This window comes from Hibiscus syriacus, unplaced genomic scaffold, assembly GCF_006381635.1.
Source record: "Hibiscus syriacus cultivar Baekdansim isolate YM2019G1 unplaced genomic scaffold, ASM638163v2 tig00001695_pilon, whole genome shotgun sequence".
Classification (NCBI taxonomy): Eukaryota; Viridiplantae; Streptophyta; class Magnoliopsida; order Malvales; family Malvaceae; genus Hibiscus; species Hibiscus syriacus.
Window position 1 is genome coordinate 17,112 of NW_024061881.1, and position 18,236 is coordinate 35,347.

Sequence of the window (18,236 nt, forward strand, 5' to 3'; positions counted from 1 at the left end):
TTTCCAATTAAGTCAATGTTTTTATTGAATAAAATAATTTTTATTATTTCGGGTCGGTCGAGTTTTTAAGTTATATATCGGGTCGGGTTCGGGTTAGGTGAAAACTTATTTTAGTAGGGTTGGGTGGACCAAAAACCCGATCCAACCCGACCCATGCCATCCCTATGTATGATGCATATTTCTAACATATAGTGGGCGTCCATTATCAACCGTTTAAATTTTGGTGTTATAATTAAAACAAATTAAATTAGGAAGATTATCATTAAAATAAATATTTATAGTATTTAATTTAAATTAATCGATTAATAAATCTAACACGTATAATTAGAAAAAATACCATACTTTGAAATGAAAATAAAAAAGCAATGTTGGTGTTTGAGTTAGCTGTCATTGCTCCTAACAAAGCATCCATCATTTGACTTTGTAAGAATGGAAAAAGAACTCTTCCAAAACAGCAATTTAGATTCCATAATTTTAAATTACAAAAATATCATCTATGTAATATGAATTATTAATATATTATAATTTAGTATTATTAAATTCGATTCAACTTAAAAGCTCGTGAATTTAAAATAGTCAGATCGATTCGATTTTAAAAATTAAAAATTGAAATTCGACTCGAATTAAAAAAAACTTGAATTTAAAATATTCTTATACTAAGCTCGAGATTCAATCTAAACCTTAATTACATGAAAACTTAATATTATATACATTTTTCAAAAAAAATAAGATATAAATGTTACTCTATATTATTAATAGGTTAAATTATGCATTTAATACTTAAACTATCAGTTTTGGTCCACTTTAGTACCTAAAGTTTCATTTTTTAAAATCATACCTAACGTTTATTTTTTTTTTGCTTCATTTTAGTACACTCCGTTAAAAACTTAACACATTTAATACCTAAACTATCAATTTTGGTTTGTTTTAGGACCTAAACTTTCATTTTTTTTAAAACTTAACTTTAAGTTTTTAAGAGGGGTACTAAAATGAAATAAAAGCTAAACTTTAGGTTTGATTTTTAAAAAATAGAAAGTTTATATACTAAAACAAACTAAAACTGATAGTTTATGTACTAAACGTGTAATTTTCCCTTATTAATAATTTAATTTAAAATTTTTAATTTTAATTTTTTTGGATAAACTATGTATTTAGCACTTAAACTATCAATTTTAGTTCGTTTTAATACCTAAACTTTTAATTTTTTTTTAAAATTTAACATTAAAATTTGAACAATGATATTAAAATGAAACACAAGTTTTTAATGGCGGGTACTCAAATGAAACAAAAATTAAATTTTAGGTATGATTTTTAAAAAATAAAAATTTATGTACTAAAATGGATCAAAACTAATTGTTTATGTACTAAATGCGTAATTTACCCTTATTTTTAGTTGCTCACCAGTTTTTTTTAATTTATGTTTCAAGTATCTCGTTTCGACTCGTTAAGAACTTTATTTGAACTCGTTTAATTTGATTATTGACCAAATTTTGATCGAATCAACTCGAGTCGCGATCTATGTCATCTCATTTACAATCCTAATATCAAACGAAAAAAAAATGATGGCAATAATGTAACTCAAAAGAATTCGAGGGTCATTTTCCGTCAACTCTACCTTTTTTCCTGGCAAAAAAAAAATTCCTTTCAAATAAAATGAAAACATAGCACCTGACTCTGCAACAAAGAGAAGAAAGTTTAGCAAAAATATTCCTTCTTCCCCTCGCTTTCCTTCACATATTCCGGCCACCGCTTCTTAAATTATACACTCCATGGCTCCTCCTCCTCCATCCGATGTCAACCACCTCTCTCATCCTTGTATCTCCGGTGGGTTGCTTTTAGTTTCTCGAGTTCTTTGATACACATTTTTTTTTCGGGATTTAAATCACGGCTGTAGTCATATTTTGGGTTAGGTTTGTTTATCACGATTATGGATATAGCAAATGGTATTGTTACAGTTGTTGAATGATTATGAATATAGCGGGTGTTGTTACCGTGATTACAGGCATCGTGATCATGTAATAACGGTTTTAGACGTCAATGATATCGCTATATAACGAGTGCTTAAATCCTTGATCATGATCATGCAATAATGGTTTTGGACGCTATATAACGGACTGTTATTTAAATTCATTATTTTTTTGTCGTTTGTTTTGGTGTAGTTTTCATTCGGTAGTATACCTTTTGATTGTATATTGAACTTTTTTCAATGGGGGAAAAGCAGGGGACCGTAGTGATTCGTACCCGGAGAAAAAATCAAGGGTTATGAAGTGGCTGAGTAAGCTTTTAAAGTCCAGTTCCGGTGGTCGTCGTGGCGGATATAACCCTCAGTTTGTAGGAGACGAAAACATGGTTGTTCAACCACCGGTTCGGATGTTGGTAACTTATACGACCCTATACTATTTTTAAGTGTTTTCAATTACCTTGTGTTTATCGATTGCGGTAATTGTGAAATAACAGTTTCGGACGACACCTTTATCGTTATATGCTGCTATTTCTATAGCCAACGGCTATTTGAATCCTTGAATTTCATTTGAATAAACATGTCTATTTCGATTGAGATGAGTTTATGTTCATGTCAATAGGATGGTCGTCCCAGGAAGAAGAAGGAGCAAGAGGAATTAGATCATGCAATCGCGCTTTCTTTATCCGAGGGTATGGGAAAACCGAATGGTGCGTTTTAAAATGACTTGTTTGATGATTTGATCCCACATGATCCTCATCGATCTTCGATTCTTTCTCTCTTGATCTCGAGATCTTCGTATACTGATTCGGTTTTATGTGTATTTAGGTTACAATGAATGTCGGAGAGACAATAATTACGGCGGAGCTTTACCGAGGGGAGCTGATAATGGCGGCTTGAATCCATCTAAGTATCCTCCTTGTGGCACTTTGCAGTGTCATCCTGCTGGATATAGGTACAATAGCTTTTATCATAGTTGTAAATCAATGTGAGACTATGGAATGACCGGATTCCAGGACGACGTATTCGGATTCGATATTGTCCCGTTCGAGTACTTACCGTGAATGTAAGTAGGCACGGGCAATGGCAAAATACTGAAACCATTGCTTGGTACCTTTCATGTTGTCATATATGTCGATGCCTATGACTTGCAGAGTATGTGCCGGATGTCATCTCGAAATCGGATATGGCAATTACTTGGGATTCATGGGAGCATATTTCCATCCTAATTGTTTCTGTTGCCGTTCTTGCGGGTATCCGATTACTGAGCACGAGGTAGTTCGATTCATTTATGTTTTCTTCGGCTTTACAAATATCATATAGCTCTAAACTTATGTTCTGTTTGTGGTGATTCAAGTTTTCTTTGTCTGGGAGGGATACATATCACAAAACTTGCTTCAAAGAACTGACGCATCCTAAATGTGAAGTTTGTCTCCAATTTGTAAGAATCTTTCTGGAATCTATCATTTGAATTATTTGTTCTATGAATCACATTTTTATTTTTGGTTACATCAAATGTCAGATTCCGACGAATGCAGCCAGTCTAATCGAGTATAGATGTCATCCGTTTTGGTCCCAAAAGTATTGTCCGTCACATGAACACGACAATACAGCTCGCTGCTGTAGCTGTGAGCGTTTGGAGGTATGTATTCTTGGAACTGTTTCTTTTTTATGCGTGCTGAAGTATCAAACTTTCTACTAACAATTGCCGTTGTCGGTTATCATTTTGTTTTTCTTCACGATTTTCGTCTCGTGAAGTCTTGGAATGTAAGATATTATTCGCTTGAAGATGGTCGGAGTTTATGTTTAGAATGCATGGAATCTGCAATCATGGACACTGGTGATTGCCAGCCTCTTTACCATGCCATTAGGGACTTTTATGAAGGAATGAACATGAAACTAGACCAGCAGATTCCGATGCTTCTCGTCGAACGACAAGCACTTAATGAAGCTATTGTTGGAGAAAAGAATGTAACATTATGAACCCTTGCTCGATTTTTTTTTACATCTTTTGTGTTTAACGGAATGGCTCTGATGTTTCGGTTTCGGTTTTTTCCAGGGTTATCGTCATATGCCTGAGATAAGGGGTTTATGTCTATGTGAAGAACAGACAGTTTCCAGTGTATGTTGACCGAACTGATTCCACTATTTTGCTTTGTTGATCGACATAAGTCCGACGATGTCTTTGTTTGGTTTGTTGCAGATACTAAAGAGACCGCGAATCGGAGGTCGACATCTTATCGGAATGAGAACTCGGCCTCAGAAGCTGACCAGGAAATGTGAAGTCACTGCCATCTTGGTTCTTTATGGTCTTCCAAGGTACAATCCCATCGAATTTCTTCTTTATGTTCTTTCCGGTTTAGATTATCTCTTGTCGAAGTTCAGGCATCGAATTTCTTCTTTATGTTCTTTCCGGTTTCGTTTATCTCTTGTCGAAGTTCAGGCAGTAGTATTTGCTGGAATATGCAGGCTGCTAACCGGGGCGATTCTCACCCACGAGTTGATGCATGGCTGGTTACGCCTCAAAGGTAGAATACATGCATTCGATCCTCATTCCTTTCTCAATTTTTTTCACTACTTCCATTTTTATGTTGTCTTCTCCATCAACAAATACTGCAGGATATAGAAATCTGAATCCCGAGGTCGAGGAAGGTATTTGTCAAGTTTTATCATACATGTGGGTCGAATCCGAAGTCTTGCCGGGTTCGAGCAGCCGGGCATCTACATCAGCAGCTTCCTCATCGTCTTCTTCATCTAAAAAAGGAGGGAAATCGAATGTCGAAAACAAGCTTGGTGAGTTCTTCATTCACCAGATTGCTCACGATGCTTCACCTGCATACGGCGGAGGGTTTCGAGCTGCCAACACAGCCGTCAACAAATACGGTTTACGTCAAACCTTAGACCACATTCGCCTGACTGGAAACTTCCCATTGTGAAAACCTCGCCGATGGATGATTCAGTTTGTCAAAAGAGTATCGAAAGTTTCATGACAGAAGATTGAAATAGCTTCTCCCAAAAATTTTCATGGGGTTCCATGACAATACATGTTAAAGATGATGTCACAGGTTCAAAACAAGTTGTTTTCAACATTTATTGTTTTGTAATAAGATAAGTTTCATATATATTTTTTTACCTTGCGGTAACTTTTCATGGTGAAAAACAGATTGATCAAATGCCAGATAAAATTACAGCAGATGCAATCCAAAGACTCATGAAACAAGCAGGCCTCTTCTGTAAGAGAAGGTGAAATATCAATAAAATTTGAAGTTATAAATGTAATGATACATGCCATTAATTCCTGCAATCAGGTAAAAACTCGAACCCGGGAAGAGGGTTTTCGAAGACAAAGGTCATCGACATCGAATCCTTAAGTATGCCGGCCGACGACAACGTAGATTACACTTGAAATGTAGGTCACAGTATCTATTTACATGGAAAAATATATTTCTAAGCAGTAGCATAACAAAACTTACCGCTGCAAGAAGAGCTATAGAGGCTAAATGGTGCTTGTGCTATCACATAAACCAATTTCGCCAAACCGTCGATTCAGACCGTGGATCAAACGTTAGCACGAACTATAATCTCGTGCTAATGTCCGCCAAAACCATCTTCAACGTTTCGTATGTCATGAAACATATACCAACACCAGGCACCACCTTGTAATATTCGGGCAACATCCCTCTATATAAACCGCGAAAGCCTTCGGTCCTGCACATGTGCTTAAATGTGCCGAAAAGAGCTGTCGTGTAAACACGGGCTCATCCGCCAGCCCCCTCCAGTCGTTTGCGTCGCCTAATGAGATCCAACGGAAATATTGCTGCATTTATACAGAACACAAATGGTAAGAGCCACACATTGGTTTATTCGAGGCAAATCGTAGAAGAAAATATCACCAACCGGTTATACTCAACAAACACAAACCAGTTACACAATTTCACATATTTGTCATTTAAACATAGAAAAAGCTTTCAAACACAGACTTCCCTGCCCAACCACGAAAACCTTAACTCAAACGTCATCACCAATACCTGGTAATGATGTTGAATCGATACCGCACTCTTCAAGAAAAGTTGTGTGGTGCGGGTGGCCATTCCGGGCGAAAGCAATTGATGGTTTAGCTGCTACAGGATTCCAAGACTGAAGTTTGCAGCAATAAGTCAATGATTTAACATATATTTTTAGCTTAAGAGGAATAAATTTTCAACAATTAAGAACCCGATAATTGAACATTCAATCATAAAAGCGAGAGAGCAATCTCGGTTCTAGGTTTCAATCTGGTTTTAATGCAGAGCTTGCACCACAACCTGCTTCTCTGCATCAAAAGCATGGTAAAATGCTAAACGCATTAACCTCTATAGTGGAAGAACAGCACGGTTGCAGCAGAGTGAAGAATGGTGCTGGCAAGACGGCTCGGAGACGAGCATCTAAAACCACAACAAAGACAATTAAGAAAGACCAAGCTGTTGCAGAAGCCGTCGTAACAGGTTTGCTTGTCACTCAAGTTTCTATTCCTTTTTCACTCTGAAAGTTTAGCCGTTGCGAGAGCGTTTGATGTTCATGTCTGATGTTGGTATGGGAAAGTCTGTTAATCTGACATGGAAGATCTGAAAATTGATAACGATTTCGTCCACTCGATTGAACCAGAAAATGTTCCCGCTGCGTCTGTGAAACCCGAAGGCCGGGGTGGTGCAAAGAACTCTAAGGTTTGGTTTTTTTCATATGAACTACTCTCTTTTTTCTCATGATTATGACATTCTGTTTTTTTTTTAATCAGGAAGAAGATAAAGCTGATAAAAAAAAGCGGAAGAACACCACGGTCAAGGTGGAGCGAAGAATGGAGCTGGCAAGACGGGTGGGAGAGGAGAATCTAAAAACACAAGGAAGACAAATAAGAAAGAACAAGCTGTTACAGAAGCCTCAGCGTCAGATATTTTACCATGTTCAATGGAAACAGGTTTGCTTGTGATCCAAGTTTCTATTCCTTTTTCACTCTAAACATTAAGCCGTTGTGACAGCGTTTGATGTTCATGTCTGATGTTGGTATGGACAAGTCTAAGTTCCTGCTGCGGCTGTTAAACCCGAAGGCCGAGGTGGTGCAAAAAAGGATAAGAAGGTCTGGTTTTTGTTTTCATATGAACTACTCTCTTTTTCTCATGCCGGGTCTTTCAACCTTTTGTTACTTCCATGTTCATTGGCATGATGACAACGATGATGATGACAACTTCGATATTCCCGATCTAAGGGAGTGTCTAACCAAGCACAACATCGATTCGCCTCCTAATCATTCTGCTGGTATGTTTTTATCCTATACTTTGATGTTAGATTTGCTCATTGGCCAGATAGGATTAGTGTTAAGCAGATCATTGTCACAGATATGGAAACTGAAGTGGCCCAAGGACCTGCTGGAAAGAAAAAGCCTAGCAAAAGGGCACCAGCAGCACCGGCCAAGAAACGTGGACGTAAGCCGGCAACAAATTCCAATGCCGGTAAGCCACCGGCTTCTGCAAAAAGGAAGCGAGGCCCTGCTGCAGCTGCAAGCAGCAACAACAGAAGCCGGAGCCTGCATCAGTGACAGAAGGTTCAGGGATGTCACCGAAGAAGAAAGTGAGGAAATTGAGGGCGTAACTCTTTAACAAGAAGAGCGGGATTTGTAACATTTAGTATCTAATTAGGATGATCAGATTCGAATATCGTATGTTAAATTAATTATTGAAATGACTTAAAACACATCAGACTTAAATCATGCATCTAATTTTTGATAAAGTACACAAATGATTTTCTAACAATAGGATAATATGTTATTCAGTCCATTGATTATTAAAAATTACAAAATAGTCCATTAATTATAGAAAATTATTTTGTTAAGTCCCTCGACTATTAAAAGTTACATGATGGCCAACTGACCATTAATTATGTCCTAAATTCATCATTTTCCATTAAAATTCAAACGGCAATTTGAGTTGCACGTTAACCTGCTGACTGATATATGATAAAATCTGATCTCATAATCTTAAATGACTATCATATCTCAATCAACTTGCTAACGTCCAACTCAGGCGACCGTTAATTTTTTAACGGAAAATGATAAGTTTGAAACATAATGAATAGTCGAGTGACCATTTTGTAACTTTTAATAGTCGAGGGACTCAACAAAGCAACTTGGTACACGAAAGTTTAGGTAAATGGTGGCTCCCCCAGTCCAAGGCCAGACCATACCTAAGACCCTATTGTGATTTACATAGGAATTTACAGATTGCCCACCAAGAGTGACAATGGTAGGATTCGAAATTGACCTTACAAGCTCAAATTCTTGAATCTCAACCACTTGTGTCAACACTCATTGGCACCGACATATCAAACATATAAAAGTAAACTTGCATGACAAGTATAACAATAAAAAGAAGTCTTAAAATTTAGATCCTATAGTTCATTTTAAGCCATAGTGCATATATGTTAAGTCGCAATTCTACCTTTTCATGTCTCAAAAGTCATCTCGTGCTTCTAGTAAGTCTAACATACCATATTTATGGATTCAAACTTCTCTAAACAAAGCAATCAATAAAATGTTAATTATAAAATAAGTGTCCAAACTATAGCGTTTTCATGAATAGGTGGTCAAACTTTTTTTGAATGACCCATCTGCTTAACGTTACAAACATTATCATTTTAGGTGCCCGAACGGTAATTGTCGTTAATTTTCTCATTTAAGTGACGTGTCACATTCTGGTAATTTTATTTTTTTAAAATAAAAATATTATTATATTTATAAAAAAAAATCCTAATTTCTCTTAAATTACAAAAAAAAACCCAAAATCCCTAACCCTAACCCACCATCGTCGACCTTTCCGGCCACGATCACCGTCGTCGATGTAGTTCATGCTATCTTCCTAGTCAAACGCCACCATAGTTGTCGCCGATTGGCCGTTGGGATTGCATGGGGTTGTGATTTTCAGCCTAGGATTTGCAAGATACAATACATCAGTTGGTCACGATTTCATGGGGTTATTGATCGTCGGGGGAGGTGAGGTCGGGTGGAGCTTCGCCGACGGAAAAAGACAGCAATCGACGTGGATTTAGGGGTTGAAATGAGGGTTGAAATGAGGGTTTCAAAGTTTTGGGGCTATTTTGAAATTTTTGTGTTTTTAGAAAATATAATTTTAATTTTTAATTTTAAATAAATTTTTTAAAATTACCAGAATGTGACACATGTTATTTAACGAAAAAAATTAACGACGTCTACGGCTCGGACACCTAAGTGTAACATTTGTAACATTAGACACTTGGACCATTCAACAAAATTTTAAACACCTATTCGTGAAAAACGCTATGATCACTTATTTTATAATTAAGCCATACAAACAATCTTAAGTTCTGACATATCAAATCATATTGCATGCTTCAACTTACACATAGGCAAAACTAAAATTTACTCACATCCACCGTACAATGCTATTCAAACAAAACTGAAACACATACAAACACTTGCTAAGAGTTCTGAAGTCCACGCAACAAATCAAAAATAAACATAGCAAAATTTAATCTCAATGAGTCTCACATTATCCCTTGTTCTAAATCAAAATAATTTTGGCAAAAAGATATCAGAGGTCCCTATGCTTTTGAAAAAAATCAACGTGACACTCGTATTATTTTTTCTTTTAATGTGACCCTTCAACTCAGAAAATAAACTCAATGTGGCCCTTTAACCAATATTTTCTATCGTTGACCGTTACAGTGTTGACACTACAGTTCACGGTGTTGGTATGGCGGTCCACAGTGTTGACGTGACAATCCATCTGTCATGTTTCAGTTACCAATTTAGCCCATTTGCAATGTCATCTGCCACGTTAATCTACCACCATAGATTGTCATGCCAGCACTGTAATGGTCAACGACGAAAAAATGTTGGTCAGAGAGTCACATTGGGTTTATTTTATGAGTTAGAGGACCACATTAAGAGAAAATAATACAAGGGTCACATTGTCTTTTTAAAAAGAAAATACAGAGACATCTGATACATTTTTACGAATGATTTTATCAATACTCATAGGACAACTATGCCAAGTACCAACCAATTGCCTCCTCACTAATCCTTCAAAACTTATTTTTCTACTAAAGATAATTTTATTACATGTCACTAATGAAATATCTCACAATAATAGGGCGACATGTGACACCTTTTAATTGTATAGTAAATTTTTTGAATTAAATTAAAACTAGGACTAAATTCATAGAATATACAAGTAATGAGGATGAAATGTATAGTTATACTAATTTTATTTAATGTCACACCAACACTTCCGTTAAATATTAACAATATAATTAGGTGGTCATTCAAGTAATCTACCATTCTTTTTATGAAATATCATATTATATTTCATATTTTATCTAGTTAAAAATAATTTTTATTTGAATTTAAAATTCAAATTCATTATATTTTTTGAAAATTTTCTTAAGATATATACTTTAATTTTTTTACTGATTTATCCTTAGCTTTTAGCTATAAAAAGAGAGTTTCTCCTTCAATTTTAAGTTGTAGATTTTGAGGAAACACATGTTACTCCCACCAAATATTTCGGATCCAATTCATCACAGTACATGTCATCACAGTTTCAATCTTTCCAATTAGAAGTTAGTCATTTAAAACAACAGTTGACTGAGATGGATCAACAAATGACTAACATGAAAGCGGAAAATGAAGCAAGGGAAGCAGCGGCAACACAGAGAGAAGCAACATATCAGTAGAGATGTGAAGAATTTGAAAAACGGCTCAATGATATGATGAATATGATACAAAAAACTCAACCTCAAAATCCACCATCATAGTCTCATTTATGTTATCAACATTATGTTATTGTTACTGAACCGTGTTTAACTGAACTTAGATTATGTTAATGAAAACTTTTATTTATTATATTGAATTTTATGTTGCTTGTTATGGATATAGAGTTTGATGTTATTGCTGTTATGTTTGTTGGATAATGGAATAGGTTGAAAAAATAGATTTGGGGTAATCGATAATAATTTAGCGGCTTGGTTAAATTATGTGTTATTTAGTGGCGTTTGTTACAAAAAAATACTGCAATATATCATACATTTAGCGGCGTTTTTTGTTATAAATGCGCTATATACTAACCTTTAACGGCGTTTGTATACTAAAAACGCCGCTATATACCAGATCATCAGCGACGTTTGTATCCTAAAACGCCGCTATATACCAGATCTTTATCTGCGTTTTTATCCTAAAAACACCGCTAAATGTCAAAACCTATTGCGGCGTTTTTAATACAAACGCCGCTAAATGTCAAAACCTATTGCGACATTTGTAAGACAAACGTCGCTTACAACCGCCGCTAAATATCAGAACCTATTGCGGCGTTTTTGGAACAAACGCCGCGAACTTTAGCGATGCTTTTTGCGGTGTTTGTCGTAACGCCGCATGTGTTTTTTGCGGCGCTTATAAACGCCGGCATAGGTAAAAAAACGCCGCAAAAAGCCAGTTCTGCTGTAGTGACATTTGATTTTCATTTTTTGTGAAGTTGCTTTTAAGACAATGAATGCACCACACAGTAAAACTATTTACATTGTTGATCTATCCTTGGTTTAAACAGTCACACTAGATATTGATAGACTCTCGCAATCATCGAATATATTTCACGATTGAATTGTAGGAACGTTAGTTTGTCAATGAATCATCATCGTTATATGTTTTTTATGTCAGTGTTGATAGTGTTTACCTTTCATTATCGAGAATAATGTTTATTTGTATCTATCATTTTTTCGAGTTATTTAGTTAGATTTTTATCAGTATAATGTAATTTTTTGTAGTTATATGTTATAATGAGATGACATTCATGATATAGTATAATATATTAACATATTCCATAGTACATTCCTAACCCATAAACTTTATAGTTATTTGAATTTATTTAAGTTGTTATGATCCGACTCAATCTGAATCTGAAAATTTGAATTCGAAAAAATTTAACTAAATTCTTTTTATTAGTAATTGATTAAAATATGAAAATATGAATATTAATTCCATTTGAACTCTACTCTCATTGTGTAAAATATTTTACAGGTTAAATATAACAAATTAACATTTTTTTCTAAATTAAATATTTAAAAAATGATAATTTAATAACTATTCGAAGTCAACAATAATTCTACTAACCGAATTGATCAAGAGATAAGCTATCAGTTATCCTTATAAGATGAACAAATTTAATTTTTTTTTATAGCTTTACTTATTTTACTAAAATCCCAGTGGAAAGAGGGAATAAAGGCAAATCTCCAATGTCGTCGATCAAGTCCAAGGAAGAAGAAGCAGCAGCTTTACTGAGTTCGATTCCTCCTGGTTACCGATTCAAGCCGAAAGACGAAGAACTGATTGAGTTTTACCTGAAAAGAAAGATTAAAGATCAAGAACTTCCGCCAAACTTGTTCAGGGATGTCAAACTCTATGATCATGATCCCGAGACTCTTACAGGTTATTTGTTTTTTTCTTGAAATCAATGTCTGTTTCATATCGAAATATTGTTACGTACGTACGATCTTTACGGTGAATATTGATGTTATTTGTGTCGACAGCGATTAACAACAATGGAACGTCGGATGGAGAGGTGATGGAGTGGTATTTCTTCACGCCGCGAGATCGTAAATACGGGAACGGCAAGAGGCCGAGTCGAAGTGCTGGTGACGGGTACTGGAAGGCGACCGGCAAGGACAAAGAGGTCGTGTACGAAGGAGAGAAAGTTGGATTGAAGAAGAGTTTAGTCTTTTTCAAAGGTAGAGCGCCTGCAGGTGACAAAACTGATTGGATGATGCATGAATATGTAGCGAGCGATCAACCAGTAAGACAAAGACTTTCTAAAAACGACATGCGGGTAATTGTTCTTTTACGATCTTTCGAATTTACGTGAAAGAAATTCTGTGGAATGTTGTTTATGAAGCTTATTTTTCTTTATCTTCAGCTTGATGATTGGGTAGCGTCTAAGGTATATTTGAAGTTAAATAAGGGACAAAGGCCTGCAATTGTAGGTCAGAGTAAAGGGCAGGAAAATGGGACTGCACCTCTTGTTCAACGTGAAGAGTTTGGTGCTGGTGCCTTGAATATGCCGATTAAGGACCAAAGGTCACCCGATGATGGTGCGATCGTAGGACATGGTGAAGGCCGAGTGCTCGAAAATGGTATGGCACATCGAATTAATCCGATGCCGACTTACGATCAATATTGTGATTCCATGCTTCCACCGTGTCCGAAATCTTTTGATGCCATGCGGGGACAAGACCCTGCAATTTTTTGTGACCAGGAGGCTGGTTTTATACCGATGCCTACTCCATTAACAACAGTGCCTCTTGATTATCAGTCTTGGTTGGGAGTTTCGTTGCAGCAGCCGCTCTCAGGTGACGGTCTAAGTAACTGGTCACATTTGTCATCGATGCAGCAGCCGCTTTCAGATGCTGGTTTAAGTAATTGGTCACACTCGCTATCGATGGAGCAGCCTCTTTCAGATGTCGGTCCAAGTAATTGGTCATACTTGGCATTGATGCAGCAGCAGCAGCTTTCAACTGTCGATCCAAGTAATCCGTCACACTATGCATTGATGGAGCAGCCGCTTTCAGGTGTCGATCAAAGTAATCTATCACACTACCCATCGATGGAGCAGCCACTTTCAGGTGTCGGTCCAAGTAATCCGTTACACTACCCATCGATGAAGCAGCCGCTTTCAGATGTCGGTCCAAGTAATTGGTCACACTTAACATCGATGGAGCAGCCGCTTTCAGCTGTCGGTCCAAGTAATTGGTCACGCTTGCCATCGATGGAGCAGCCGCTTTCAAGTGTCAATCCAAGTAATCCGACGCACTCGCCATTAATGGAGCAGCCGCTTTCAGGTTCCGGTCCAAGTAATTGGTCACACTTACCATTGATGCAGCAGCCGCTTTCTGGTGTTGATCCAAGTATTCCATCACACTCACTGCCGATGCAGGAGCAACCGCTTTCAGGTGTCGATCCAAGTATTCCATCACACTCACTGCCGATGCAGGAGCAACCGCTTTCAGATGTCGGTCCAAGTAATCCGTCACACTCGCCATCAATGGAGCAGCCGCTTTCAGGTGTCGGTCCAAGTAATCCGTCACCCTCGCCATCGAAGAAGCGGCCGCTTTCAGGTGTCGGTCCAAACAATGGGCAACACTGGCCGCCGAAGCAGCAGGTTTCAAGTGATAATTCAGGTGATCTCGATTTCATATTCAACGACGACTTCTTCGAAGATTTGGACCTTAGTGAGCTTTTGACAGGTAAAAAAGTCAAGACAATGTAATTAAATATTAGAATAAATATCATTTTTGGTACTTTAATTCGTACGTAAGTTTGATATTTCATTGGATCAAAAGTATTATGTATCAAATTGAACATTGAAGTCAAATTTGAGTACCAATTTTTCATCTTTTCCACCCACATGATATGTATATGTTTATATTTGAAGTTTGAGTGTGAGTGTTAGATATAATGTGATTATATGATATGGATTAACTTCACAAAATTTTAAGGGATCTAAGTATAATTACCATTTCTTGGGCCAAGACACATGAAATTTTCTCTCTCTCTTAAGAACGCTCCTTCCAAATAATTATATTTTTATGGATTATTTGGGTCAAATACATACATCAGTTATAGATTTATTTTTTATATTTTAATCTGATCATCTTTAAGCTTGGAGAGACAAGGTGCTCTCTTGTTCAACATTGTCCTTTCAGTTGTAGTAAAAATTTTCTTTTAATTTGTGGGTCAAATATGTTATTATTGTGAAAACAATCGTTGGCGCGGACTGAAAATATAATCGAAGAAGGTAAATAAGAATTTTGATCGTGTCATGGATGAATCATTGTTTCAGAAGTAAAAATCGTCTTAATTAATGTAGTTTTCGAATTGAACGCTCCCCTTGTCATAAACGTGACCTTCAAATATCGTACACCCAAAATTGAAAGGGGTTCTCTTATTTTATAAAATCAAATTAACAAAATAAAGAGGATATAAAGCTTAAAACACTAAGGGAGTGTTTGGTTCAAGGATTGTGGGATTCCCATGGGATGGGAATCCTACATTCTCATGTTTGGTTTGTCGGGAATCTCATTCCCGGTAATGTTTTATTACCAATAGTAGATTTTTTGGGGTATATTACCGGGAATGTCATTATCTACCTTCCCTTAGGTATTGTAACATTACCGGCATTTTGGACTAAAATGCCCTTAAATTTTTATTTTTTTTCAAAAATATCATTCTTCTGTCATTGAATAATAAAAATTCTACGAATGTTAAATTACAAATTTATCCTTAAATTATTTTAGATTTACAAAAAAAAATTCTATAATTAAAATTTTATATGAAGTTCAGGGGTTAAAATTTTTTTACCCTTTCATTAAACCTTTTTTATATTTTTAATTTTGTAAAAAAATTATATAAATATTATGAATTTAATTTTTTTAAAGAAAATATATAAATATTTTACAATTTGTAATATTATACAAATATATAATAAGTACAATTTGGTCAAATATACATTCCAATAATCTTTTATTCCTTTAACCAAACACGGTAATCTTACATTCCTGCTAAACCAACCAAACACAAAATACAACATTCCCAGTAATCCTATTCCCTAGTAATCTTTTATTCCTACTGGTAATCCTACATTCCTTGAACCAAACGGTGCGTTTGGTTTATGGAATGTAGCATTACCTCCATGAATAGGATTACCGAAATGTAACATTACCTAATACATTACTGGGAATGTTGCTGTTGAGTTAATCGATTGACTGAATCGGCCAAGAGGGGGGTGAATTGGCAATAAAAAATTTGGTGGAAGCTTTTGCAGAAAATTGAAAGAAATTGCACAGCGATTTAGAGTGGTTCGACTTTATCAACCAAAGTCTACGTCCACTACCTTAGCTATCCACACTAAGGATTTTCCAACAAATTCACTAATTTGTTCTTTCTTTTGAGGCCAAAGAGATAACCTTACAACTCCCTCAAGAATATACCCCAATTCTTGAGAACACTCTTTTCTCAAAGAGAAATACAAATTTGCAAACTTACAAGAAAAACCTCACAAGGAAAATATGTTTGCACAATTCTAGAACAAAGAAAGAACACTCAAGAATAAATACAATTTAGCACAATAAGTGTTCTTGAAAGCAAAATGAATATTGAATGAAAAATAGGCTTGAAATGCTCAAACTTGAGGTTTGATGTTTTCTCTTTGATTCTCTCTTGATTCTAATTGCTTGATGTTTCTTGTTGTTGATCAATGGCTTCTAAGCTTGCTTAAATACACCTTGAATCACTTCTGAACGTTGGGGATAATTAGAGAAAATAATATAGCCGTTTTAGTGTGAAAACAATTAATAAAACAGTTTGGAGCGTGGGGGGAATCGGTACCCCCTATAGGGAATCGGTTCCCTAAGTGTAAAATTCAAATATTTCGACTGTTATACAAGGGGGGAATCGGTACCCCCTGGGGGGGAATCGGTTCCCTCCGAGCATACTGGAATTCTCGGAGCCAAACCATTCAGGGGGGAATCGGTTCCCTCTGAGCAATCTGGAATTTTTAGCTTTGAAATGATTCGAAATACTTTGTAAAATTATTTTGAAATTGTTTTAAGATTAAAACTTTATTTTACACATTGAGTAAGGATTAAAAATGATCTTTGAAAGATTTGGAGTAATGTTTTGATATTCGAATAATTCTATCGAATATACTTAGAAAAACATTTGGAAAATCTTAAAATTCATTTAACTTAATTTGTTATATCGAAATATCAAAATGTTTTCAACAATCTCCCCCTTTTTGATATAACAAAACATTTTAGTAATTTTAAGATTTTGAAATCAAGTTTTAAAATTACTCCCCCTTACTTTAACACTTCTCCCATTTAGCATTTAGAAAACGCATTTAACACCATTTAACACTTCTCCCCCTTTTTGTTAAATCAAAAAGACATTTTAAAGAATTTAAACAAGTTTTTGAAGTCATTTAGCCAATTGATTATATATAACATAAGCTGCTAAGATCACAAGCAAGAGAAACGTTAGCCATTAGTTTCATAATCAATATTCATAATTAATGTGAAGTGGCAAAATTGGTCATATATCTAATCATGAAGTAAATGATGCAATAATGAATAAATTTAATCACACCAAATAGATAATTTCTAACCATTCATAAATCCAAACAAATTCAAAGTCAATCAATCCACAAATTCAAACATTCCAAAATATTCAAAATGTTAAAACAATAAGTTTGGAGTTCAAAGCAAAACATTGAATCACATATCCGGATCAGGAGGAGGAAAACGAGCTCGCATAGTGCCATTTCGTTAGTGAGGTCATTAATACGTGCGTTGGTTGCTTCATTATTTGCACGCATTTCCCGAAGAATTTCTAATTGTTGAGCTCCCATTGTGGATAAATGGGACTCTATAGAAGTAAAGCGCGAATCCATAGTAGCGTATCGAAAATCGAATGTCTCCATAAAAGATTGGAAATATGGAGGCATTGGATGCGTTTATTGTGCTTGCTCTTCGGGCTGCTCCTCGGGCTGCTCAGGCTCATCTTCGGCTTCATCGATGTCTCGCATTAATTGCTCAAGCTCGAGATCTTCGTCAGCTTCGGGTGGAGCTTGTGAAGAACTAGCTCCCAGAGTATTTGCAGAAGATCGAACCCATTCACCAGTTTCCTTATCCTTAATTCATCCCGCTCTCGTTAAGGAAAGAAGGTTAATTTGTTTCTTAAGGGGAAAAACGGCATCTAGACCGACTCTAAGCCCAGCTTTGGAAAATAGATTACTCAAAATGCAACCGTAAACAAGAGATGAACAGAGTTTTTTGTTAGGAACAAGATTTACGGTTTCAACAATTTCAGCAAAAATAATCTGAGGTAGGTTGATTTTAATATTGTTTTCGAAACAATGTAACCACCAAAGATCTAAGGCTCTAAGAGTAGAATAACGACCTCCGGATGGTCGAAACCACCAAGAAATCATTAGATGAAGAAAACGTTCATGAAGGTCTAGGACACTTGCACTATCCCTTCTTTTATAACGAGATCCTAAAACCTGTTTTTCATTTGAAATACCATCATTATCTATCCGAATGTATTGGCTATGTAAGCCGAGTCAATATATAAGAACTGTCCTAGAAGGTAGGAACGAATTCCTATGATTTCAGTTTCAGTTTGGTTTTTAACACAAACGGTATTAGAATAGAAAATACGAACAAG

At 35.8% G+C, this 18,236-nt stretch overlaps 1 protein-coding gene across 1 annotated transcript; it reads left to right on the forward strand.

Moving 5' to 3' along the window:
* Nucleotides 1–1,699: 1,699 nt before the first annotated feature.
* Nucleotides 1,700–4,971, forward strand: LOC120131253 (protein DA1-related 2-like). The gene is made up of 12 exons (XM_039148288.1): nt 1,700–1,824; nt 2,222–2,376; nt 2,583–2,670; nt 2,789–2,915; nt 3,115–3,235; nt 3,318–3,401; nt 3,483–3,602; nt 3,719–3,931; nt 4,020–4,082; nt 4,164–4,279; nt 4,430–4,488; nt 4,580–4,971. Exons 1-12 carry the CDS (start codon nt 1,770–1,772, stop codon nt 4,894–4,896), a joined length of 1,518 nt encoding a protein of 505 aa, XP_039004219.1. The 5' UTR covers nt 1,700–1,769; the 3' UTR covers nt 4,897–4,971.
* Nucleotides 4,972–18,236: the final 13,265 nt, after the last annotated feature.